This window comes from Carcharodon carcharias, chromosome 21, assembly GCF_017639515.1.
Source record: "Carcharodon carcharias isolate sCarCar2 chromosome 21, sCarCar2.pri, whole genome shotgun sequence".
Taxonomy (NCBI): Eukaryota; Metazoa; Chordata; class Chondrichthyes; order Lamniformes; family Lamnidae; genus Carcharodon; species Carcharodon carcharias.
Window position 1 is genome coordinate 7,079,703 of NC_054487.1, and position 25,653 is coordinate 7,105,355.

The following is a 25,653-nucleotide window of genomic DNA, read 5'->3' on the forward strand; positions in this document are numbered from 1 at the left end:
CACGACTCACTGAGGGTAGTGAGCCAATGAGAATATCCAGCCCCACTCTTCCCCAAGCCACAACAAAGGTGAAAAGTTTGACCAAACCACCAGATTTAATTTAGGTTAACAGAATACAAGCACCAGGTTTGTAAACTTAATAAGTAAATAACTGTTTATTGAACAAATTGTCTTTAACTAGTGGCAAAAGAAAGAAATATGAACTGCTAACTTCTAACACTATAACTTACACACTACCCACTTCTTAAATCCCTATAACACACACACACACACACACACATACACACAGACACACAATACACACAATAAACACAGACACACATACACACAGACACACAATACACACATACACACACACACACACACACACACACACAGACTCACACACATACAGACTCTCACACACACAAACACACATACACACACACAGACACACATACACACACACACAGACACACAATACACACAGACACACACACACACACACTCACACACAGACACACACACAATACACACACTCACACACAGACACACACACATACACACAGACACACACACACACACACAATACACACAGACACACACACACACACACTCACACACAGACACACACACACAATACACACACACACACAGACACACACACAATACACACACACACACAATACACACAGACACACACACACAAAACACACAGACACACACACATACACACACACAGACACACACACACACACACACACACACACACACAATACATAAGGGACACAAACCATGGATTTTAAGGATGGGATAAAACCATTCAGTAGCACCAATTCTGGAGTACAGGATTTGATGGGTTGATTTTGATCGATGCCTTCCAAATTTCTTTCAGTTCTTTGTTGATGACACGAGGTGGTCTTCCAGCACTTTCAGTCTTTAGTTCACTGGTTGAGTACTTGCTTTTCAATGTCTCTAACAGTGATTTTCCCCTTTTCCTTTTCACAGGGGTTTCCTCAGAGAGAGAGAGCACATTATAGAGATATGAGGAAGAGAGATTTTAGATGTTTTCTCTTTTCAGGCCGGGAGCTTTCTTTTTTTTTTGCACTGTTACCACAAAAAGCCTTGGTCACCTGGTCAGGAGCCAATTAAAATGCTGTTGCCAAGCAGCTCCCTTGGTCCAGGACTCCTTTCTGGCACCATCTTTACAACAGTCCAACCAAAGTAAAAAGATATGTTCCTTACACTAGATCCCACGTTTCTCACAGGCTAGAAAAACAGGACTGCAGTTCTATGGTCCTATCCTTAACCTGTGTTTCCCATTGAGTATGGCTCTCACCAGGAACACGGGATGGATTGATTCACCTGTAAAAGCAATTTTGCAAGACAGCTCAGGCGGGAAGAACATCTGACACCCAGTTGACCAGTTACATGAAGAGCTGTATCAGCTTCTACCAGTTGGAATATTTCTCAAGAATAGAAAATCCTAACTTATGGGCCAGGAAAACTTGACTACATAGTCTCTCTTTATATTTGAGAACATTATCTTGTTAACTGTGCAGCAGAATGGATAATGGTTATGAATGGCCTATTGCCCAGGTCCCCTCCATACATCCAAGTGTGTGTGTGTGTGTGTGTGTGTGTGTGTGTGTGTAAGTAACAGTGAATAAGAATGCAAATAGAAAGCAACTATATCTTCATGAGGTACAATATATTTGGAGTGATGAATGTACTCAGTGCTTGCTACACTGCACATAACCTAGATTGGAAGAAATTTGCCCATTTTTGTTGTGTATGAAGATTTCTTTTAATGTGCAGTAGAATAAATTACACCTTTCATTATATTACACTGGTCTTTTCCTATTTTCAGTAGTGGTAACACATGTTTTTGGATTAAATTTGGACGGGTATTGTCCTGTTATGATTGCTGTGCAGATGGTAAGCAGCAATCAACAAAGTGACTTAAAGACGAAAGGTCAACTTTGTACCTATGGAGATGACTTGTACTTTAATCTGTTCTGGATGTAAAACTGTGGCCTGAATTTTCAGTCCTGAGTTGGGAGGGTAGCATCAGGAGAATTTGCAGCTCCTTGAACCTCATTCATGAAAAACCGCCCCAGAAGTTCTGATTTTCATTCCAGGGAAGGGATGTAGCTGCAGTTCAACTTGTGTCCCTAGAAACAGTTTGGAGACAGCACGGGCTGCTGGATGAGGAGGCTGGCCTTGGTGATTCAGCACTTGGTCCAGTTGTGAAAAAAGCAATAAATAAAAACCAGCCCTCTTGCCCTCATCCCCTTACACCCTACACGCTCACCATGCCAACACATGCCACCTCAAGCCCCTACCCACCCATGGCCCCTCCATACCCTCCATGCCAACCTATGACCCTCTACCCACCCTGCCTCTCCAAAAAGATGTGCAAAGGCCCTGTTTGCCCCAACCCACCCCCTGCAAAATTGATGGGGGCCATGTTCGAGGATGGGACTTATGGATTCAGGCCTCTGGCGCCATTTTCACTGTGACAGAGAGCCTCTCCATCTGTGCAAACATTCAGGCCGTTGTGTTTCTTCTCACTCCCAAAGATCATAGGGTTACTTTCTCTCAGCTTTCTCTCTTCTCCCTTTGTGTTGCCAAATATCTCCTGATGCTTCTCCAAGAGGAGCTGGAGCAAGCACAAGAAAGAAGAATCCCATCCAGATTAGGTGGAAGTGACATAACAGCACCTTCTGCCTCACTTTGTTCAGTGTGCATTGGGTGGACACCTATTTGGAGCATCTTTTACTGATTCTGGGCCTTGGGTCTTGCGCCCAGCTTTGTTCAGATTGGAGGATCTGGGTACAGCCTTGGCTCCAACTATTACAGCCAGGCAGATTGTAAATTGTATAAAAGCAAAATACTGCGGATGCTGGAAATCTGAAACAAAAAACAGAAAATGCTGGAAAAACTCAGCAGGTCTAACAGCATCTATAGAGAGAAAAAAAAAGTTAATGTTTCGAGTCTGCATGACTCTTCTTCAGAGTCACATGGATGCAAAACGTTAACAGATAGTAAATTGTGCCTGTTTCAGCTGCACAATCAGGCCTTTCTCACTACAGATTGCGGATGACAGCAGCTGTTGTGTAAAGCCTCTTGGGCCATGAGCAGCTTTTACCATTGTGTAAAGCCTCCCAAACCTACAGCAGCAACTCACTTCCATCCTAAAACGTCCTGGTAAAATAGGTTCTCCACCCGCACACCCCCCCCCCCCCCCAACCCCACACACCTTAAACCAGCTTATATTTCAACTCTTTCTCAGACTCGAACTCAAGTTCTGTCGAAGAGTCATGAGGACTCGAAACGTCAACTCTTTTCTTCTCTGCCGATGCTGCCAGACCTGCTGAGTTTTTCCAGGTAATTCTGTTTTTGTTCTGGTAAAATAGGGCCCTTCCCAGACTTGTGCCTGAAACAGGGAAATATCCAGCAAATCTGGCTATGTAATCAATTGCTAATTGTATGAAGGCACTCTCATGAGCTGAGTATATGTGATTGAAGTGTGGCAGTTGGTGAATTATAACCAGGCCTGACACTACACATACTTTACAGTAGGTTTTGCACATATTGATCAGGAGCTTGATCCCCAGTTGAGACCAATGGCTCTGTCCCAGTATTGCAATGTGAGAGTTGCTCTTGTTACAACCTGGTGAGAGGGGTTGAATGGCTCCCTCTTTTCCCTCTCCTTGTTTGACTGCAACAGGTTTTTTTTGTTTGAAATGGATATACTTCCCAATTCAGTGAGTACTTCACTGTTTACATGTTGTGATCATAAAAGAGCTAATAAGATAGGTTTTATTGAGTTTAACAAAGAGGTTAGCGTTATTATACTTAAATTGGCCTAAGTAAAGTATAAAAATAGTGACTTCCATGTACGTGCATACCCACATCTAGACGCACATATACGTACATGCACACAAACACACACATAAACACGTGCATGCACACACACAGAATACAGGTTACAGAGTGGGGAAGGAGAGATTGACCAAATTAGAGTCCATTAAAAAAGTAAAAGAGTGGACAGTCTGTAGTTTGGTGACTCAGCTGGCATCAGGCTGAATTTGATATTCTTGATGTTTCCGATTTAAAGGTGTAGATGATTGAGTTGGTGGTTCTTCGGGACACAGTAGTGCTGAATTAGATTCTTTTCTGAAATCTCTGTCTGCAGCAAAGTGTCCCTTGATGGTCACAGTCAGCAAACAGGGCTCAAAGCTTATCAGGTGGGTTGGAGAAAAAAAGGGAGACAGGAAGGACCCCACTTAGGTCATCTTCCTAAATTACTTGTCCTCAATTCTTCCGAGAAAACGTGCTAAAAACATACAAGGGATTGGCTTGTCATGTGACCTTCCTTCTCCAACTGCCGGGAGATTCAAAAAAAGACATTGTCCATGTATTCCAGAGGTGACTTAATTAGCTCATGTCTGGAGGCTCACTCTGCCAGAGTCCCCTTGTCCAAGTGATTAATCTTAATGGCCTGTCTCCAATAATTCAATGCCTCAAGTGATTACCATAGATATTTTGCTAATGAGACAGGAGATGTGAGTCTGTCATACTCCCCTGAAGTCATTATCTTTGGGTTTTGCAGACAGACTGACTCCACTCCAGTGAATGTATAATGCAAATTGGGTTTAGCCATCTTGGGCTGAGATTTCAAATCACTGTCGCCTTTTTTTTTAAAAAGTCTTTTTAAAAGTTCAATTTATGTTTCCAACTGATGGATTAAAAATCATTATGTGACGTAAAACACATAATTTTAAAAATTTCCGACAGTGATATTCCATGAAGTGTGTGTTCTCTCAGCCACTGCACACTTTTGTTTCATTTGATGTAGCACTGTCAACATGGACTTTGTGTGAACAAGGAGATTGCAACGAGGCCAGTGAACGGAGAATGGGGACCCTGGGATGCGTATGGAGCATGCTCAAGAACATGTGGCGGAGGGATAAGGAGTGCAGTAAGAGAGTGCAACAAGCCAGAGTAAGTTCCTCTTAATCGTTGCGGACCAGGTGATTTAAAAGTGCTTTTCTGTGGTTGGCAACCTGTGGCAGAGAGTTCAGGTTCCTAAACCGCACGTGCTCCAAACAACTGGCTGCGCGTCAAATGGTCAAATGTAGCACTGCTGGGGATATATCCCAAGACAGGCTGAGAACTATTTTAACTCATCTTCCAGGCAATTGATTTGGGTTGCTGCCGGCTGCTGAAGATCACGGTTTCAGAAACATGCTGCATTGACATGTTAGAAAAGTACCTTGAAAACCGTTTGTTTCCCACCTTCCATAAAGACATTATTAAACCATTATTTAACACCTTAAACTAAGGGCTGTTGACAAGACCTTTATTGCAAGCTATTTAAGGAAGGAAATTACATGCTCTTTAACTCTAGGCTTCTCAAATAAATGACAAACTGTGCCGTGGAGAAATGCTAGTGCTTCTTTGTTCAACCTCCATACACAAAAAAAAATGTTCAGCCATGCAATAGGACAGAAATAGCTAAGGGCAATCTCTCTTTTGGAGTTCTGTGCCATGTGAGGTCACTTTGATAAGGTGATATTCCCATGTCGATGATCACACAGCATTTCTTTTTCTCCATGTTTGTAGTGATCTGTTTGCTTCCTTTTCTTGTCTTAATTGGTGTTTATGTTTTACAGATGTGTTGAAATTTAACATTTTTGTTGCTTTGCAGAGAAATTTAGAACTTTTAAAAAAAATTCACATTGTGATTCAAACACCTTTCATGTAGGTTTTGTTGTGCATTTTTGGACTCTGTTTTCCAAAGCATTAAAAGACTTGTGTTATAATGGAATGGAGGTTCCACTCCTCAGCTCCCCACATTGTCTGCGAGTGTACATTTTGACATTTGTCACCATGTGAACAAAATGCAGGAATAGGCCATTCAGCCCCTCGAGTCCACTGTGTCATTTAATAAGATCATGGCTGATCTGATAGTCACCTCAAATCTGCATCCCACCTACCCCTGATAACCTAACACCCCCTTGCTCACCAAGAATCTATCCAGCTCTGCCTTAAAAATATTCAAAGACTCTGCTTCCACCACCTTTTCAGGAAGAGAGTTCCAAAGACTCACGACCTTCAGTGAAAAAGTTTTGCCTCATCTCCATTTTAAATGATGACCCCTTATTTTTAAACAGTGACCCTTAGTTCTAGATTCCCTCAAGAGGAAACATCCTCTTCACATCCACCCTGTCAAGGCCCCTCAGGAACTTATATGTTTCAATCAAACCGCCTCTTACTCTTCTAAACTCCAGTGGATACAAGACTACTCTGTCCAACTTTTCCTCATAAAACAGCCCACCCATTCCAGGTATTAGTCTGGTAAAGCTTCTTCTCTGAACTGCTTTCAATGCACTTACATCTTTCCTTAAATAAGGTGACCAATACTGTACACAGTCCCCCAGATGTGGTCTCACTAGTGCTCTGTATAACTGAAGCATAGCCTCCCTAATTTTGTATTCAATTCCCCTCGCAATAAATGATAAGGTTGTATTAGCTTTCCTAATTACTTGCTATACCTGCATACTAGCATTTTGTGATTCATGCATGAAAACACCCAGATCGCTCTGCATTTCAGAGCTCTGCAATCTCTCACCATTTAGATAATATGCTTCTATTTTATTCTTCCTGCCAAAATGGACAAATTCACATTTTCCCACATTGTACTGCTTTTGCCAGGTCTTTACCCATTCATTTATATCTTGTTGAAGCCTCCTTTTGTACTCTTCACAACCTACATTCCCACCTATCTTTGTGTCATTAGCAAATTTGGCAACCTTCCCATGCATCCCTTCATCCAAGTCATTTATATAAATTGTAAACAGTTGAGGTCCCAGCACTGACTCCTGCGGCACACCACTCATTACATCTTGTCAACCTGAAAAGACCTATTTATGCCTACTCTTTGCTTCTTGTTAACCAGCCAATCTTCTACTCATGCCAATATGCTACCCTCTATACCATGAGCTTTCATTTTACACAATAACCTTTGATGTGGTATTTTATCAAATGCCTTCTGGAAATCTAAATACAGTACATCCACTGGTTTCCCTTTATCCACAACACATGTTACTTCCTCAAAGAACTCAAGTTGGTTAAACAAAATCATGTTGGCTCTGCCTGATGACCTCGAACTTATCCAAATGCCCTGCTATAGCTTCTTTAATAATAGCTTCTAACATTTCCCTATGACAGATGTTAAGCTAACTGGCCTGCAGTTTCCTGCTTTCTGTCTCCCTCCCTTTTTGAATAAAGGAGTTATATTTGTTATCTTCCAATCTGATAAGACCTTCCCCGAATCTAGGAAATTTCGTAAAAGTAAAACTAATGCATCAACTATCTCACCAGCTGCTTCCTTTAAGACCCTAGGATGAAGTCCATCAGGATCTGGGCTCTTGCCAGCCCACAGTTCCGACAATTTACTCAGCACCACTTCTCTGGTGATTGTCATTTTCCTGAGTTCTTTCCTCACCTTTCCATTTCCTGATTTATAGCTGCTTCTGGGATGTTACTTGTATTGTCTATAGTGAAGATTCATGCAAAATACCTGTTCAGTTCACCTGCCATTTCTATTTTTTCCATTATCAATTCTCTAGACACACTTTCTATAGGACCAACGTTCACTTTGTTAACTCATTTCTTTTTTTAAAATATTTGTACCACTTACTATCTGTTTTTAGATTCCTGGCTAGCTTTCTCTCGCACTGTAATTTTTCCCTCCATATTAATCTTATAGTCATCTTTTACAGTTCCTTATATTCTGTTCAATCTTCTGACCTTCCACCTACCTTTGCACAATTATAAGCTTTTTTTAAAAGTTTGATACTATCATTAACCCTTCTAGTTAACCACGAATGGTGTGTGCATCCCTTGGACTTTTCCTTACCTGCTAGAATGTATCTTTTCTGTATATTCTGAAATATCCTCTTAAATGTTAGCCACCGCATCTCTATTGACCTATCCCTTAACCTAATTTGCCAATTCATTTTAGCCAGCTCTGCTTTCATGCCCTCACAATTGCCCTCATTTAATTTTGAGAACATAGTCTAGGACCCACTCCCCTCTCCCTCAAACTGAGTATAAAATTCAATCATATTACGGTCACTGTTATCGAGGAGCACCTTCACTATGAGATCATTAATTAATCCGATCTCTTTGAATAATACTAGGCTTAGTATGGCCTGCTCTCTGGTTGGCTCCTGCATGTGCTGTTCTAAGAAACATTCCTGGAAACATTCTATGAACTCCTCATCTAGGCTACCTTTGCCCATCTGATTTTTCCAGTCTATATGTAGGTTAAAATCTCCCATGATTATCACTGTGCCTTTCTGACAAGCTCCCATTTTTCCTTCCTTTATGCTCTACCCTACCATGTGGTTACTATTAAGGGGCCTGTACATGACTCCCACAGGTAACTTCCTGCCTTTACCATTTCTCACCTCTACCCAAACCGTTTCCACATCTAGTTTCCTGAATTTAGGTCACCCCTGTCCACTGTGCTAATGCCGTCATTAACTAACAGAGCCACCCCTCCACCTTTTCCTTGCTTCCTGTCCTTCCTAAATGTCCTGTATCCTTTAATATTCAGGTCCCAATCCATGTCCTCCTGCAGCCATGAGTCTGTGATGGCGATCAAATCATCTGATTTCCCATAGATTAAAATTAACAGAGGAAAAATCATGGGCTGCCAGTACCTGATTTCAAGGTGGGCATTCCTGAATTCTTTATTTAAGATCTACCTTGAAAGTTATGGATATTTCCCAATGACCGGCAACCATTCCTGTGTAGCCTATGGTGTCACAAAATTGCCAGAAATACGAAACCTGCCCCAAACTCAGTTCATAATGATCAACAAATCTGTGGAAGGCAATCTTCCAGAATAGAATAACTTGCTTAGATTGTAACAAACGAAGTAATAGGCTGAAGCAAACAGACCAGGTAAATGGTGACTATACTGTAACCAAACACAACACAGTGGAGAAAACTTGTCAAACTTGTGCTACCATTGGGAAATCTTGCTAAATCAGGCAATAGATGGCTGAAGACCATAAGAATAATTGTGGAGTATTACAATGTAATTTCCTTCGATGTAAATCTCTTTAACAATTCTCTCTACCCAATGGGGGTCTGAGCAGAATAACACTGTAGCAAATGATGAGTTTGTATCTGGTTGCCTCTTGAAAATAGATTCATAGAATGATACTGTGCCTGAGGGAATTCAGCCCATCATACTTGTTCTGGTGTCTTTGAGAGAGTCATCCAGTTAGTCCCACTCCCCCGACTCTTTCCCCATAGCCCCCTCCATTTTTTCTGTTCAAGTATTTATCCCAATTCCCTTTTGAAAGCCACTATTGAATCGATTTCCAACCTCCTTTCAGGTACTGCATTGATGATAACACCGCTGTGTAAAATAAATTTTCCTCATCTCACCTCTGGTTTATTTGTTCGTTATCTTACTTAACTTAAATCTGTTCCCTTTAGTTACTGACTTTGCTGTCACTAGCAATTGTCTTTCCTTATTTACTCTACCAAGCACCTTCATTAATTTGAAAAAACTCAATGTCCCCTTAACCATTCCTGCTCCATGGTGAATAATCCAAGCTTCTCTAGACAGCCCGTGTTACTGAGGTCCCACATTCTCAATTAGTTTGGTTCCCAACTTCCAGTGGCAGAGGCAAATACGTCTTTAGATGGCATTCACCAAGAGGAATTCATATGAATGGGGCAGCAGAGGATAACAGAGAACGGAATGTTTGTGCCAGCCAGTCAGGCATGAACTAAAATGACATTTAAGATTTATTTGGGACAACCAGTGACATGACTGTAATGGCAATGCAGCCAGCCGGTCTATTGGTCATCTTAACATCAATTGTACCATAGAAGAAAGGAAATCTTACACATGCACCTTGAGAAAGCTCGCTGATCTAAACTTAGCCAAAAGAAAGACAATACCCATCATCTCCACTCATCCCATGGATGCACCTCTTGCTCATGGGAACAAAGTATGTAGAAGTTCCCTGAACAACCTGTTGAATCCATGAGGTGGAATTTCCAGCCAAGACGATTCACGTTGCCTTAGGTTGGCTTTGCGTTGGCCAGCGAATCAGGTGAATATCCATACCATCAGATTCCCATCCAGTCACATGGCACTTCACCTAAAAGGCTCATGCACAGTCTGTTCAATAGTCTTATTTTAAGAAGTAAATGAGTAGAAATTGCAGTTAGAAGAATGGTGTGTGACCTGCTCATGAGGATCATGCCGTTGGCTGAGCACATCCATGCTACTGATGGCTGGCTGCATCCAATCTCTTTCAGAGAAATGAAAATTTCCTTCTGTCAGATTGTCAGTTGAAGTTGACCCTCAGGTATGGTTAGTTTTCCACACTGCAAGACAATTGTTGGAAGCAGTTAGTTTTGTTTAATAAAGTGTGTAAATTGAGGACACGTTATGACCAATGATGACATATTCAATTCCTAATACTTGTTAGTTTCAGCTGCAGAAAAAGTAATGATTTAAAATGTTCTTGCTGAGGCAAAACCCCAGTTCTTGGTGTGTCTTTTTAACATTCTTACACTGTACATATCAGAAGATAATTTTTATTTCCATAGGCTTGAGATTTTGTTTATTGTCTAAGCTATTTATGTCTTGCAGACGTGTTTGCTTTAGCCATAAGTATATTGCTTCTTTTGCCCCAAACAGGCCCAGAAATGGTGGAAAGTATTGTGTGGGCCGCAGAATGAAATTCCGATCCTGTAACACGGACCCGTGTCCGAAAGGAAGGAAGGATTTCAGGGAACAGCAGTGCTCAGAATTTGATGGAAAGCATTTTAACATCAACGGTTTGCCACCAAATGTACGCTGGCTTCCAAAGTATAGTGGCAGTAAGTATTCCAAAGTGATTGCAGTGCAATGTGGCAGAAACTCGTAACATTTGGAGTCAGTACAAATGTGTGTATTCCGTTGCAGTTCTGATGAAGGATCGGTGCAAACTTTTCTGTCGTGTGGCTGGGACTACAGCATATTATCAGCTCAAAGATCGTGCCACTGATGGTACTCCTTGTGGGCCCGAAACAAATGATATCTGCGTGCAAGGCTTGTGCAGGGTAAGTTGAGAAATTGCACATTGGAAACCTAATGCATTTAACTTCTCCTTCTACTTTGGAGTTGGGTGGGAGCTGGGCTGTAACAGATCAAAAACCTCTGAAAGTGGACAGCATATGAGAGTTGATACTGCGAGGTTGGGAACCATGTGCATTTGGCGAGGAGGCCTGAGGTGTGAGAAGTGTCTGTGACGTCTGAGCTTGTGCTCTGGTTACTCAGCACTAATTGGATGAGTGCAGTTCTAACAACACTCGCAGTTGACTCCATCCAGGACAAAGCAGCCTGCTTGCCTGGCATCTCATCCACTACCTTCAACGTTCACTCCTGCAACACTGACGCACACAGTGGCAGCAGAGTGTACCATCCATAAGGTGCGTATCAGCAACTCATCAAGCCTCCTTCAGCAGCACCTTCCAAACCCACAACCTCTATCACCTAGAAGGGCAGCAAACAGATGGGAACACCACCACTTGCAAGATCCCCTGCTAGTCACAGACCATCCGGATTCAGAACTAGACCACTGATCCTCCACTCAAGGGCAAATAGGGATGCGAAATAAATGCTGGCCTTGCCAGCGACTCCCACATCCTGTGAATGAATTAAAAAAAACCAGGTGCTGATGAAGGAATGTCACTATAATGCTATAACTTTCTTGGATGGTACCTCTGCACCAACATTCAGGAAACTTCTTCCCTGGATGTTGGACCTCGAAGGTTGATGTTGCCTTGTATGCCAACCTCCCTCTGCGTGTCAGGTGCACTTGTGCTAGTATGAATATTCTTCTTTGGCTTTGTATTTTTCAGTGTGTTGATCTTCAATGATACCACTTGGCTTCAATTAATGATGATCAGCTGTGTATTTTGTGGTGTGAGCCAGCTGTGGCCTGCCGAATGCTGGATATCTGGCCTCATTTGTGTCTGGTGCTGGCATCATCATTTGCCTGCAATCCTGCTGAACATCATCCAGTAGGAGGGGTTACTCCTCTCACTTCCTCCAAATAAAAGGTGTGGCTATGGGTACCCGCATGGGCCCCAGCTATGCCTGTCTCTTTATGGGGTATGTGGAACATTCCTTGTTCCAGTCCTACTCCAGTCCCCTCCCCAACTCTTTCTCTGGTACATCGATGATTACTTCGGTGCTGCTTCATGCTCTCGTCTGGACCTGGAAAAATTTATTAATTTTGCTTCCAATTTCCACCCCTCAATCATTTTCACATTGTCCATCTCTGACACTTCCCTTCCCTTCCTTGACCTCTCTGTCTCAATCTCTGACGATAAACTGTCCATCAATATCCATTACAAACCCACCGACTCCCACAGCTACCTCGACTACAGCTCCTCACACCCCGCTTCCTGTAAGGACTCCATCCCATTCTCTCAGTTCCTTCGCCTCCGTCGCATCTGTTCTGATGATACCACTTTCCAAAACAGTGCCACTGACATGTCTTCCTTGTTTCTTAACCAAGGTTTTCCACCCACGGTCGTTGACAGGGCCCTCAACCGTGTCCGGCCCATCTCCCACACATCTGCCCTCATGCCTTCTCCTCCCTCCCAGAAACATGATAGGGTCCCCCTTGTCCTCACTTATCACCCCACCAGCCTCCGCATTCAAAGGATCATCCTCCGCCATTTCCGCCAACTCCAGCATGATGCCACCACCAAACACATCTTCCCTTCACCCCCCCGGCGGCATTCCTCAGGGATCGTTCCCTCCGGGACACCCTGGTCCACTCCTCCATCTCCCCCTACACCTCAAACCCCTCCCACAGCACCTTCCCATGCAACTGCAGAAGGTGCAACACCTGCCCCTTTACTTCCCCAATCCTCACTGTCCAAGGGCCCAAACACTCCTTTCAAGTGAAGCAGCATTTCACTTGCACTTCCCTCAATTTAGTCTACTGCATTCGTTGCTCCCAATGTGGTTTCCTCTACATTGGAGAGACCAAACGCAGCCTGGGTGACCGCTTTGCGGAACACCTTCGGTCTGTCCGTAAGCATGACCCAGACCTCCCTGTTGCTTGCCATTTCAACACTCCACCCTGCTCTCATGCCCACATGTCCGTCCTTGGCCTGCTGCATTGTTCCAGTGAAGCTCAACGCAAACTGGAGGAACAGCACCTCATCTTCCGAATAGGCACTTTACAGCCTTCCGGACTGAATATTGAGTTCAACAATTTTAGATCATGAGCTCTCTCCTCCATCCCCACCCCTTTCCAATCCCCCTTTTTTCCAATAATTTATATGGATTTTTCTTTTCCCACCTATTTCCACTATTTTTAAATGTATTTCCATCCGTTGTTTTATCTCTACCTTTTAGCCTATTTTGATCCCTCACCCCCACCCCACCCCCACTAGAGCTATCTGTACCTTCCCCCCACCCCACCCCCACTAGAGCTATCTGTACCTTCACCCCACCCCCACCCCCACTAGAGCTATCTGTACCTTCCCCCCACCCCACCCCCACTAGAGCTATCTGTACCTTCACCCCACCCCACCCCCACTAGGGCTATCTGTACCTTCCCCCCACCCCACCCCCACTAGGGCTATCTGTACCTTCCCCCACCCCACCCCCACTAGGGCTATCTGTACCTTCCCCCCACCCCACCCCCACTAGGGCTATCTGTACCTTCACCCCACCCACCCCCACTAGGGCTATCTGTACCTTCCCCCCACCCACCCCCACTAGGGCTATCTGTACCTTCCCCCCCCCCACCCCCACTAGGGCTATCTGTACCTTCCCCCCACCCACCCCCACTAGGGCTATCTGTACCTTCCCCCCACCCACCCCCACTAGGGCTATCTGTACCTTCCCCCCCCACCCCACCCCCACTTGGGCTGTCTGTACCTTCCCCCCACCCACCCCCACTAGGACTATCTGTATTTATTATCACATTCCTTAGATAATATCACCACCTTCAACACCTCTTTGTCCTTTTGTCTATGACATCTTTTGGTTATCTCCACCTATCACTGGCCCTCTATCCAGCTCTACTTGTCCCACCACCCCCCCCTCCTTAAACCAGCTTATATTTCACCTCTTTTCTATTTTTATTTAGTTCTGTTGAAGAGCCATACAGACTTGAAACGTTAACTATGTTCCCCTCCACAGATGCTGCCAGACCTGCTGAGTTTTTCCAGTTATTCTTGTTTTTGCTTAGGATGGGTTACATGTTCATTGACAAGTGTAAGTACTCTCCCAATTAATAATTTATTTGGCAGGTTATGGAAACTGTTATTTCCACATCAGCCATGCATTGAGGGATTGCATTTAATCCCTAATTCCCAGTGCTTCTTTTACAGCAAGCTGGGTGTGACCACGTACTGAATTCCAAAGCAAGGCGGGATAAATGTGGAGTGTGTGGTGGAGATAATTCCTCATGTCGGACTCTGGCTGGCACTTTTAATAGTGCGCAATATGGTAAGTTGTGTTTGCTGGATGTATAGAGAAAAACCCACCAACCAAACCAGTGAGAACAAGAGGTTTTTTTTGTTTTGACTGAGAATGTGTGAGCCCACTTTAAAAGAGTTTTTGTTCTTAAAGCAAAATTTCTTTCAAAAAAAAACTTACATCTTGGATTCCAGCTTCACTTTCTTGAACATGATAATATGGTTAACAATTGTGAAAATATACTTCAATTACTGACTGTAAAAATCTGGGAAAATCAAGTGGAAAAGCCTTGTGCTTGCAGGCCTGCTGTGCTTCTGGTTGTTGTAAGTGACAATTGATGATTGCTGCTGTAGTGGAGGTAGTGCTCCATTGTTGAATAAGTGAAAATAGTTTATTATTCATATGCTTTTTAGACTTAATGGCCCAGATTTTGTAGTCAGCAGCAAAGGAACTGCTTGCCATTGACCTCAAAAAAAAACTGCCCACAAAGGTCTAGCAGCTTTGTAGCATTAATTTTCTCTATTCAGATGTGACTGTGAATCTGGCACCGTCTGTGGTGCTGAGAAACAGTGAAGGCAGCTTGCAGAATTATCAACCAGTCAGACTGAAAAATGTTTACAGGCTGCAAAGTAGAAAGCAGGGATTATAATTCACATTTTAGGACATTGTACAGAAAGCAAAATAATTGGAACATACGCATCCAATAAAAGTAGAAGCTGAAATATCATAAACCTAATAAAAAAGTTTATTATTTTAATAATCACATTTTTAAATGTTCATCTGAGAGATTGAGACTCCACACTTGGTAAATTAATTTTTCAGATCTAAAGCATGTTTAGCAGTGACTAATAATTTGGTACACCATTAAAGACTTAATTGCACCTCATACAGCAAGGCTTAACACTTTCAGTCATTTATACAGGTGAAAATAGTGTGAAAAGTTGAAGCTCACATCAATTCACTGGGTCTGTGTTGATTGCATCTCTGAAGACTGCAACAGGTTAGCCTGGGGAAGAGCACGATAACTCTGACAGCGACCTCTGGATTTCCACTTTAACTGTGTGTATGAATGTGGATGCCTGAAGTTGCTGTCAGTTTTACACAGGTGAGCACTGACAGTTTCGCAGTCATTACACCCACTAAATCCAGGCCAACAAGTTTTTAAGTGGACTTCAGCTAGTTGCTTTTTTTGTAAAAGAAAACAAGAGTTCCTTTGTGTTAGTATCTGGGCAATCAATGTACTAAACTGGCTGGAGGCATTAGTATGTCCAGAACGGCAATCTAGTCCAGCTGGTTCCCTATAGTGATGTTTGCCTGTGCTCGTAAGTCATTAACATTTACTTTGTCTTTGAAATGCTTAATATATGTGAATTTGCAAGTACCAGTCAGTCAACAGCTTGCATTTACATAGCACCCTTAAGATAATAAAGTGTCCCAAGGGTCTTTCACAGGAGTGCAATGAAACCACATAAAGAGATATTAGAAGAGGTATCAAACGCATGATCAAAGAGATAGGTTTAAGGATCATCTTAAAGGAAAAGAGAGCAGAGTGAAAAGATTTAGGAATGGAATTCCTGAGTTAGGCACTTACAGAATGTTCTCAGATCCAGCTGATGACACGATAACAGGTAAAACTACTGATACCGGAATCAGGTGTGAAGAAGACAAACGACTTATCGAATGGGCGGAAGTCCATTATCTGCAGTGAATTTATTTGAACAGTGGACCTGATTAATAACATGATTGCCTGCCTAGTCGGAAACAACTCCTTTGATCTATTGCATCAATGTCAGTTTAGGACTGTTGTAAGTGCTGCTGCTTTACCCTATTTCCAGTTCTCTATGTGCCAGTCTGTTGCAACAGAGGGGCTCCTGCGGAGCTCAGAACCCATGTTTCAATCATCAGAGAACCAACAAAAGTGACCTAATTTCTTCAGTGTTGACACAACCAGGCAGCTTTGACGTTGTGGGTCTGTAAAGCTGTCTGTTGGAGGTGCTGGGCTACAGTAACCCTCCACCATTCCATTTAGCCCACTATTCTTCATGGGTCAGTCTTGTTTATGCCTGGCAATTGAAGAATCCTGCTTTGGACACCATGAAGTAGGCTTCGTAGTCTGGAGTACATTAATAGCAAGTCTTTATTAACAACTCATAACTATGTACGTATTTACACTGGAAAGTACAGGTATGGAGCTGAGCCCATTCTAGGTCTTAAGCCACCACCTCCCTCCCCCCACACCCCTCCCACCCCGTGTTCATCTCCAGACTGACTCTGGCTCTGGGTCAGGTGTCTTCACTGTGTGGGCAGCATGTACTCAGTCCCACATTAACCCTTTATGTACCTTCTGCTACAGGAATGTGCATTTTCTATAACACAGCCTGGGCAAAGTTTCAGCATGTGGCAGGGACAGTTCTGGAGTCTATGTGCTTCCCCTATTACTGGGCCTAAGGTGGACATTTATCAATAAGAACTGTATTCCAGCTCTGTGGGGGAGTGCAAATTGAAGTCATGCACATTCATGATTTTCACCCTTTTTCTCCAGAAGGCCCTGATGCTTTGCTACAGTATAGCTCCACATGGCAGTCACTCACTATTAGCCAAGTTGCTATTATAAATATAAGAGTCTATGCAGCTGCCGGACTGTTTGATTGGTCAAGGAATTAATACCGAAGCTGATTCTATCCACAGTCATGTGCCATACCTCACAGGAGTGCTTGAAAGCAATGTCACTGGTGTGTTCCCCCCATCCCACCCTCCCACCCATCCCTATCCTAACTCAGAGATACTGAGCTCAGTTGAAGTAGTCAAACAACTGCCTTGATATAGACTGGGAATTAAAATGGAGGTGGGAAGAGGTAGAGGTGAGCAGTATGGATATGATCACCAGCCTTACGGACCTGGTAATGATGAAGCTAGAACTCATCCCAGCACTTTGTGGAGCACTCCCACTTCTGGATCCCATCCAGTGATGTCTTATGGAAAGTGTACATGGATCAATGGGGTCAGGAATAGGCTCACAGGGCTTTTAATGGCCAGTGGTGCCCCTTATATCTCTCTATAAAACTGCTTGATCTTGGATTATGGGACATGAAATATTGTCCCCTGTAACAAGCACCTATTATAATGCCCAAAAGTGTTAGGCTACAATAATCATGTTATTGCATTTACTAATGCTGATTATGATCCTTAAGCATTTATGAAGGTTTTGTGGTAAAACTGATCCTTTGATTTTTCTGTTTGTGAAGAATTCATTTGATAAAGTTTTATGTAATCAACCCTGGAACTTAATTCTGCTTGTCACTGACGTTTTGAGTTTAGATAGATTGTCACCCCCAGGTGGCGCTCAATATTATTGCAACAATTTGATCTTAGGTGCACATTTCAGCTAAGTCTTAAAATACCTCATTTAAGATCTTAAGGAAATAAGATTCAGTACTCAGTATAATTAATCCCCGCCCCACAAGGAAATTACTTATTTTGAAAAATTAGAGACATTTAAGATGTGGGTCCAATTTCAGAATTTGGTGACAGAACATCATTCTTTAGACCATTTTAAAAGATCTGTTCTGTCCCCATCCCCCCACAGCCACCCGCCCTCATATACTGGGCTACAGTTCCACTTGTGTTGGCAACCCTCCAACGCTGCACTATATCTGCCATTCTGGACAGTGACCATTGACAGTTGTAGGAAAGACAAGACATCCAAACCCTCTCATTATCTGTTGCCCACACACATGGATAGTCACTAGACAGTGATCAGTGTAGGGATCAGAACCCTGGCTGATAATTTATTATCAGCAGGGTGACCGACCATTTGATTTCAATGGCAGGGTTGGGGATGGCTTGCTGCTCTGTCATTTAGACAGTCACAAACCAGACAGCAAAAGTCCGCTTTTCAATTGGCCTTTCATGTAGAAAACAAAACTCTGCATGTATGGAATGGAACCTAGGCCTGGAATTTTCTGGTTCGTACTTGTGCAGAAACAACACTGAAACTTACACCGGTGGGTGCACCAATCTTGCCAAATTCCCTGCTGAGCTGATTTGCCTGAGCTGGAACACGTGGGGCTCACCTGATGCATGTGGGAAGCCACAGTCCCGGCAGAACAGACATAACAATCACAATCATTGCTGAATTTGCAGTTTTTGGTACTAAAGAGTGGATTGTGTACCCACATGCTCCATCTACTGGGACTAGGCCTTAGTGGCCTAACCAGCATTCCTTATGGGAACTGCAGGAGGCAACTCAGAAAATCAACACTTAAAAACAAAACGATTCCTTGTATTCCTGTGGGGTTAAAGTGAACAGGAATGCTCCCCCTATTCACACAATACAGGCAAAGACAGAGATGAAAAGAGAACCGGATGGTGAACAAGAAATGAGAAAGGCGAAACGGAGCGATGGAATGCAATATAATAGAGACAAAAGGGAATATGAGTCAGAGAGGGAAATACAGTGATAATGAATGAAATTGTGAAAGGGGGAATAAGACAGACTAAAAAGAGTTAAGAAAGGGAATTCAGGTTTTAGGCATTTAGCAGAAACAGAGCAAGTCAGAAGTAATGTTAGCTACATAGGTTAACACTTTTAGCCCATTAACCCAGTAGTTATGAGAATATCACAGAGTGGAGTGTCTAATAGCCCATATTTTGCGGTACTTGAGGCTATTGGTGTTAACTATTACTGAGGAGTAAATTGGACAGCAACATATTGCTGTCTTGACTTACTCTGATCCTCCGTAAGCTTTGCTAGAACTCGCTGATAGAATCAGTGTTGAAATATATGAGGGGCATGAAATTGCGGTACTTACCCATTAGTTACCCATGTAAATGAATTTTAACAGCATGATAACTCAGTTATTGTCAAACAACTTTCCTGCCACTAAAATTTAATTTTATATGGGCAGAATCTGCTTCAGATTTAATTATTGGAAATTTTAAAAAGTTTTTTTTTACTTTTTGTCTCTTTTATCTCTCTCTCTCTTAATCTCATTTTTTTTTCTCTCACTTCATTTTCCTTTCTGTACCATATTTTACACTAATTAAATATTGTAACTTGCCCTTCTGGTTTAGATTCTGCATGGGTCAGTGAGGATTCTTTAATCTGACTGGATGAGGAGACACGTTGCTGACAATTTTTGTACAGATTCCAGATCCCACCCCCTTCCATGCAGAGGGGGTTGCGCTGAATCACATTCCCAATGATCAGAAGTTGCTGTGAAAAGACTGTGAAAAGTTTGTGGGCAATTTTAAGCGGAATGACCTGGTGAATGCCATTCAATTGCCATTGACCAGAAAATCCAAGGCATTTATGATTATAACGTGTGGCTGTTTGGGGGCTTTTTGGTCTCCAGCTTTGACAGAAATGACCAATTTAATGGATAAGTCCTGTGATATATCAAACCTGGTTCTAATGTGCCTGAGGGGGAATGTTTTGGACATCCTGAACCCTCTTTAAACTTAGCTAGAGTTGATTTAAACGTGTGGGGAATGCAGATGCTTCTACATGCTTGATTTGTTTACTAAGATGAAGGGAGTTCTACTAGCCTGTGTATGCATAAATATATAGAGCCTTCTCCTGGGGAAGGGTTACTGACTGCAATGGGAGCCAAGAAATATCATCAAGGTAGTGCTGGCCTGGAACCCATGCCACTGTTAAAGTAACTGAACACATACCAGACTGATAAATGCAACAGAGGAAGAGAGCTAATTTGTTTAGATGAGGGGGTGATTTGGTAAGCCACATTCACATCAAGTGCAGGTTGGAGCCCTCTATGTCTGCTCTGTGCTCCTTCTGTGTGAAACTACACATTTATCTCTCCCTAGTGATACTGAATACGAAAGCAGTTCTCCATTGTTCAAGATGAAAGTCAAAGTCTCTTTTCCCTTCTGAAATTGCTATTATGGAAGCTTGATAATTGAGTGTGTAAGGAGGGTTTTTTTAAGACCTCCACCCCAACTTTCCACTTTCAGTAACTATAGCGCAGTCAGTATTCTGCAGGCAGTAACATATGAGTTGGGACAATTGAGACATTGGCATAATTGAGCAAACGCTGTCAGAGCACGCAAGCCCCATGTGTAAACTGAGGTTTTTAAAGCCTATTTTTGCTTTTGCATTCTGTCAACTTCAATTCACTTTGTCAGTTCTGTTTCCTCAACTCATTGTTGGAAGTATTGAAAATTTTTAACATCCAGGCACTTGAATATGTGGATAAATGTAGCTCTTAAAAAATAAAAAGCATATCGGGAAAAGGGGTAGAGTTCCTTTGAGTTAGCATCCAAAAACCATCACTGTTTCCCTAATCACTGCACTTCTGATTTTGCTGCACATTGTGCTCAGAGGAAATGAGGGTAGGAGGTAAACAAGGCTGGGTGACCTACTGTCAAATCCCCTGTAATGGTAGACGGCACTACCCTGCTGTGTGCACACGATGGTGAGAAGGTGTGCGTTGTTCGTCCATTTCTTCAATCTGGAGTTGATCTTCCCATAAAAGGTGTTAATAGTAGCAGTGTCCTGCCATGGGGATGGTTCAATGTTCCTTTCACCTAGCTGCCATTTTCAATACTCTTCATTATTCCATCTTCTTCCATTGTCTGTCCTGCATTGTATAGCTTTCGTAAGTCTCTCTTGTGTCCCATCCCATCTTGTACGATGCAGTCACTACTCTATTAGTCACTGACTCCCACTGAGCAATCTTACTGTACTGCCTGACTGACATCAAGTCATGATTAAGTAGACACTTAAGCATGGCTCTTTGTTGGCAAAATTGAAGCTATTTAGTTGTGGTCTTGCCTGTGACCTACTTCACTACCTGTTGGGACTGAGCTCATTTGTGGCCAGCCTTGGTATTTTCACTGAGCTTAAGCAGCGTCTGTTGCCCGAACAGCACTTGCACCCCTAACTCACCCTGTCACTGCTGAAAGCCTCAGCCATGCCTTTATCACCTAGTGGATCACCTAGTCCACTATCCTCTTCACTGCCTTTGATGGGATGTATCAGTCCTAGGACCTGTAATCAGTTTACAGTAGCAGGAGTCAGGTGTGTATATTAGTCTCCTAGTTAACATTATTTGTATATCGTCTTACTTTTAAATGAAACCCACATTGTTTTACCAACCTCTGTCGTATGATTGGCCTGTTTACTGTGAAGAGAAGAACGAAACATTCTCTTCACAACCCCCATTTAACCCAGAGCTCTTTGTCCTACAGAAAATACACACTGACAGCATTCCTGTCCAAGCCCACAGGCTCCTTTTTGCCCAATAAATGAGTTCCAAGATCTTTGTATGCCAGGTCTTCCATGCAATGTGTGAGATGCCTTCTCTAGCTACACCCCTGTTCTGTTTCTACATAATTGATTGGCACCAATCTCTTAATACTCCACCAGTGACTTATCTGCCGATCTACTTTCTATCCCTTGTGGGTCCATTCCACATTGAATTGCTATCTCTATTGTTACCTTCTGCCGGTGTTTTTGTTGCTACCTTATGATTTTAATTCAGTCTTCATCTTATGATGCTGATTATTCTCTCTGTGCCCCAGTGATCCTGCAGAGAGTGAGCATCATACAGTCGCCTCTTGAGCATTTTTCCTCAGCTGATGGTAAGGTTATTTCCTCCATCGGGTGTTCCTAGAAGGGAGAGGCACTGGCAGGCAGTGCATCATGTTAAAAATCGAGGGAGGGCTGCTTGACTGAAATTTCCCTCGGTTCCCTCCTCACAAGTGTCAGTCTCCACTATGAGTGCCAGAGAACAGATAATGGGCTGAATTTTGCTGTCAGTAATGAAGGGGGTGGGGCCTGCTCGCCGATGCATAAAATGATGTGGGATAACATTGGGCGGAACCCCCGATGTCATCCTGCCCCATTTAAATCTTCAGGAAGTGGGGGGGGGGGGGGCGCAGCAAAATCAGCTGTGGGCCCGCTGACCTGTCAATGGCCAATTGAGGCCACTGACAGGATCATTAAAACAATTAAAGGACCTGCCCATCCAACCTTAAGGTTATCGGGTCGGCCAGGAACCCCGGCGGCAAATAGAGAAAACGTGAAACCTCATCCACCGGCAGGATGAGGCTTCATGTAGGGTTTTAACATCTTTAATGAAGTTATTCTGTAAATTATGAACATGTCACATGAGGGGGACATGTTAAGGTTTTTTTTTCTATTTTTAATGTTTTTAAAGTCAGAGATTTCCCTGAGGCTGCACTTAGCCGCAGGGAGATGTGCTTTCTGTCGTGCGCATGTGTGAAAGAGCGCACTCTCACTTTTAGGGAATCCCCCCCCCCCCCCCCGCACAGGGAACACATAGTGCTTCCCACCGGACACCACCCTGGGAGGGCCTTAATTGTCCCGCCCACGAAAAATGGCAGCGGGGCCTGCTTCTCCAGCGGGGATCAGCTCCCCGCCCGCCAGAGATTGGGTTGGGCCAATTCTGCCCAGTGTGTTGATATCCTGTTCAGCATGCTGCTTTTGATTTATTATGCAAAGGCTCTTGGAAATCCAATCACAATAGAGCAATTTTAAATAACAATGAGATGCATTACCGGTGCCATTTGGTCCTAGCAATCCACAGATCCTGTTCCTGATTGGGATAATTAACAGAACTTCTCCCATGGATGGGCTGGTTTCATATGTGATTAATATGGATTGATTTTCTTAATCCTGGCCCTGAAGGGACACCCATTTCGCAGCAAAGTGCAGGATAAGCCTGTTTTCATTGGATGCTCTCCCTGTCTACAATACCTTCGGATTGTCAAGGCTTTGTCAGCTGGTGTAGGCCTATCACAGCCAGACAGAGATGTTGGAGTCAGGATTGGGTTTTTACTGCCCTCAACAGAGGCAACATGTACTGAATGCCCCAGTGCAGGGGATTTGGTGCCATGAGCTTTGTTGGCCCCTGTTGATCAGAGGTTTATGGGGGTATCTTTGAGAGGGATAGAGAGTGTAGGAGAGTGGGCAGACCAAAGAGAGGTAAGTAGCTTTTGGTTTTTAAATTGTGAAATATTATTTGGGTGTTAAGGAAGGTGAAACCTGGTTTTAGTTTCACTTAGAGGTATTTGTGAGCTGGGTGCCAGGAAGTCAGAGGCCCTGTTTGTATACGTGCATTTTTAACGAGATTAAAAGAGATGGGTTACCAAGGGGTTCGTAGTTTAGTGAAGTTAAAGAAATAAAGGAGAAAAAACTGCTGCTACTGAGCAACAGGAATCCAGAGACACACAGTGAGACAGGGAAACATAGCAGGACAGTCAGTTGGTGCCTGTATACCAGAGATTGCAGGCAGAACAAAAACAGAATTACCTGGAAAAACTCAGCAGGTCTGGCAGCAATGGCGGAGAAGAAAAGAGTTGACGTTTCGAGTCCTCATGACTCTTCTTCAGAGTTCTGTGGAAGGGTCATGAGGACTCGAAACGTCAACTCTTTTCTTCTCCGCCGATGCTGCCAGACCTGCTGAGTTTTTCCAGGTAATTCTGTTTTTGTTTTGGATTTCCAGCATCCGCAGTTTTTTGTTTTGATATTAGTGCAGGCAGAAGGTCTAATCTCTCTAATAAGGGACCCTGCAGGCCTGCTGGGGAACTGAGTTTAGACAACCCATGCATTTGCCCAGAAGTTGAAGTAATAGTGAGTTTTAGATTGTGGTGTTTGGGTGTCTGAGTGAGAGAGATACCAGCTGAAGTGAAGCATCTAGTTAATGCTCAGATGTCGGCTGGAAGTAAACTGTTTGAAACAGAGCTAACCCAAGCAAGAAACCTTGATGTCGACACAGTGGTAAATCTTCACTAAGGTTTTGTGTCTGTAAGGATTGCTGGGATAAAAGGAATAGTGAGAGTTTGAATCATTTTCTGGTGTTTGTACTGAAATCTTTCCAACCTTATTGTCTTGTGTAATATAATTCATTTTTTTCTTGTTTAATAAATGTTTTATTCTTTGTGTTAAAATGATACTGGCAGATGCTTGTGAATGTGTTCAATAACTGACCTCCATGGTTTCTAAAAAGGAAAACATAGTTAGGATCTACCAAGCCTGGTTTCACTCTGAGATCTAACTTGCCCAGTATTAACATCAGTTGGATCAGAACAAAGTCCAGTCCCAATGTTTTCAGACAGTCATGACTTTCCAACTGCTGATCCCTTTCTGGGTAATGGAAGGGAATCCTCACTCAGAATTCCTGCTTCTGATCACTGATCTATCCAGCAGCTCCTGCTGGAAAGTAGATCTGTTGTGTGAGGCCAGGATCGAGCTCTGTGGTGGTGTCGTCCATCATTAAATGATCAGCCAACGCTTTAGGTCTCAGCTCACAGTTGAGGTGCTTAGGAGCCGCAAGTTCCAAAATAACCATCTCAAGAAGAATTAGCTGTGTCAGAACAGGGGCTTCTGTAAACAGTTAGGTCTGGACTTTCCTTCCGAGGGTGGGAAATAAAAGTTGGATTGTTTCCCGGTCCCAAACCCAACCCCCCAGGGGGAAACATTCACTCATTAGGATTTTCATGGCAAAATTCCCTTAACTGGCCTAGAACCAGATTCTATGTCCAATTAATAGTAATGTGTGGGCTCTGGAAGTTGGAGGCCTTGGGAGGAGCAATAGGCTGCAATGGGAAGCAATTACAGAGAGGGTGCTTCAAAATGAAGGAGTTCTCTCTCCAACTGTTGTAAATTATTGATTTTTAAAAAATATTCATCAGCCAGGCCACCACCGTGAGGGTGTGAAGAGCAGTTACATAGCTCCCGCTTGTTGTAAGGCTGCTTGGTGTCTCACTAAGAGGTCTGGAAGATTGTGTGGTTGAACATAAACTGTTTATTTTTAACACACAAGTATACATGTCTCCAAGGTATAGCCCTGGCTAGGTTCTATCTTCATGCCAACTTCTCTCAGACTCTCTCCATATAATATCTACCATCATCCGACTCTCTACATCATAACATAGGTGGTACTGCTTCCCCAATCCCACCTTAACCCTTCCTAACCTAAACACCCTTATACTACGCCTCTATGGGGCAACCTGTGGCTGATCTTGCACCTAGACAAGTAAGGAGGGCCTCTAGGCCTGCCTGGAGGGCTGGTTCCCCCACCTAGTCTGCTTCTGGGTGCCCACCTCCACTGCCTCTGTTAGTGCAGAAACCTGGAGACCGACTAGAAAATTTTGGT

At 43.2% G+C, this 25,653-nt stretch overlaps 1 protein-coding gene across 1 annotated transcript in view; it reads left to right on the forward strand.

The window, feature by feature from the left end:
* LOC121293232 (A disintegrin and metalloproteinase with thrombospondin motifs 20-like) overlaps positions 1 to 25,653 on the forward strand; it is a 440,993-nt gene that overhangs the window by 221,806 nt on the left and 193,534 nt on the right. Inside the window, exons 12-15 of the mRNA XM_041216086.1 lie at positions 4,844 to 4,989; positions 10,724 to 10,905; positions 10,991 to 11,127; positions 14,425 to 14,542. Coding sequence (XP_041072020.1) covers positions 4,844 to 4,989; positions 10,724 to 10,905; positions 10,991 to 11,127; positions 14,425 to 14,542 — 583 coding nt within the window. The remainder of the gene's footprint in view (positions 1 to 4,843; positions 4,990 to 10,723; positions 10,906 to 10,990; positions 11,128 to 14,424; positions 14,543 to 25,653) is intronic.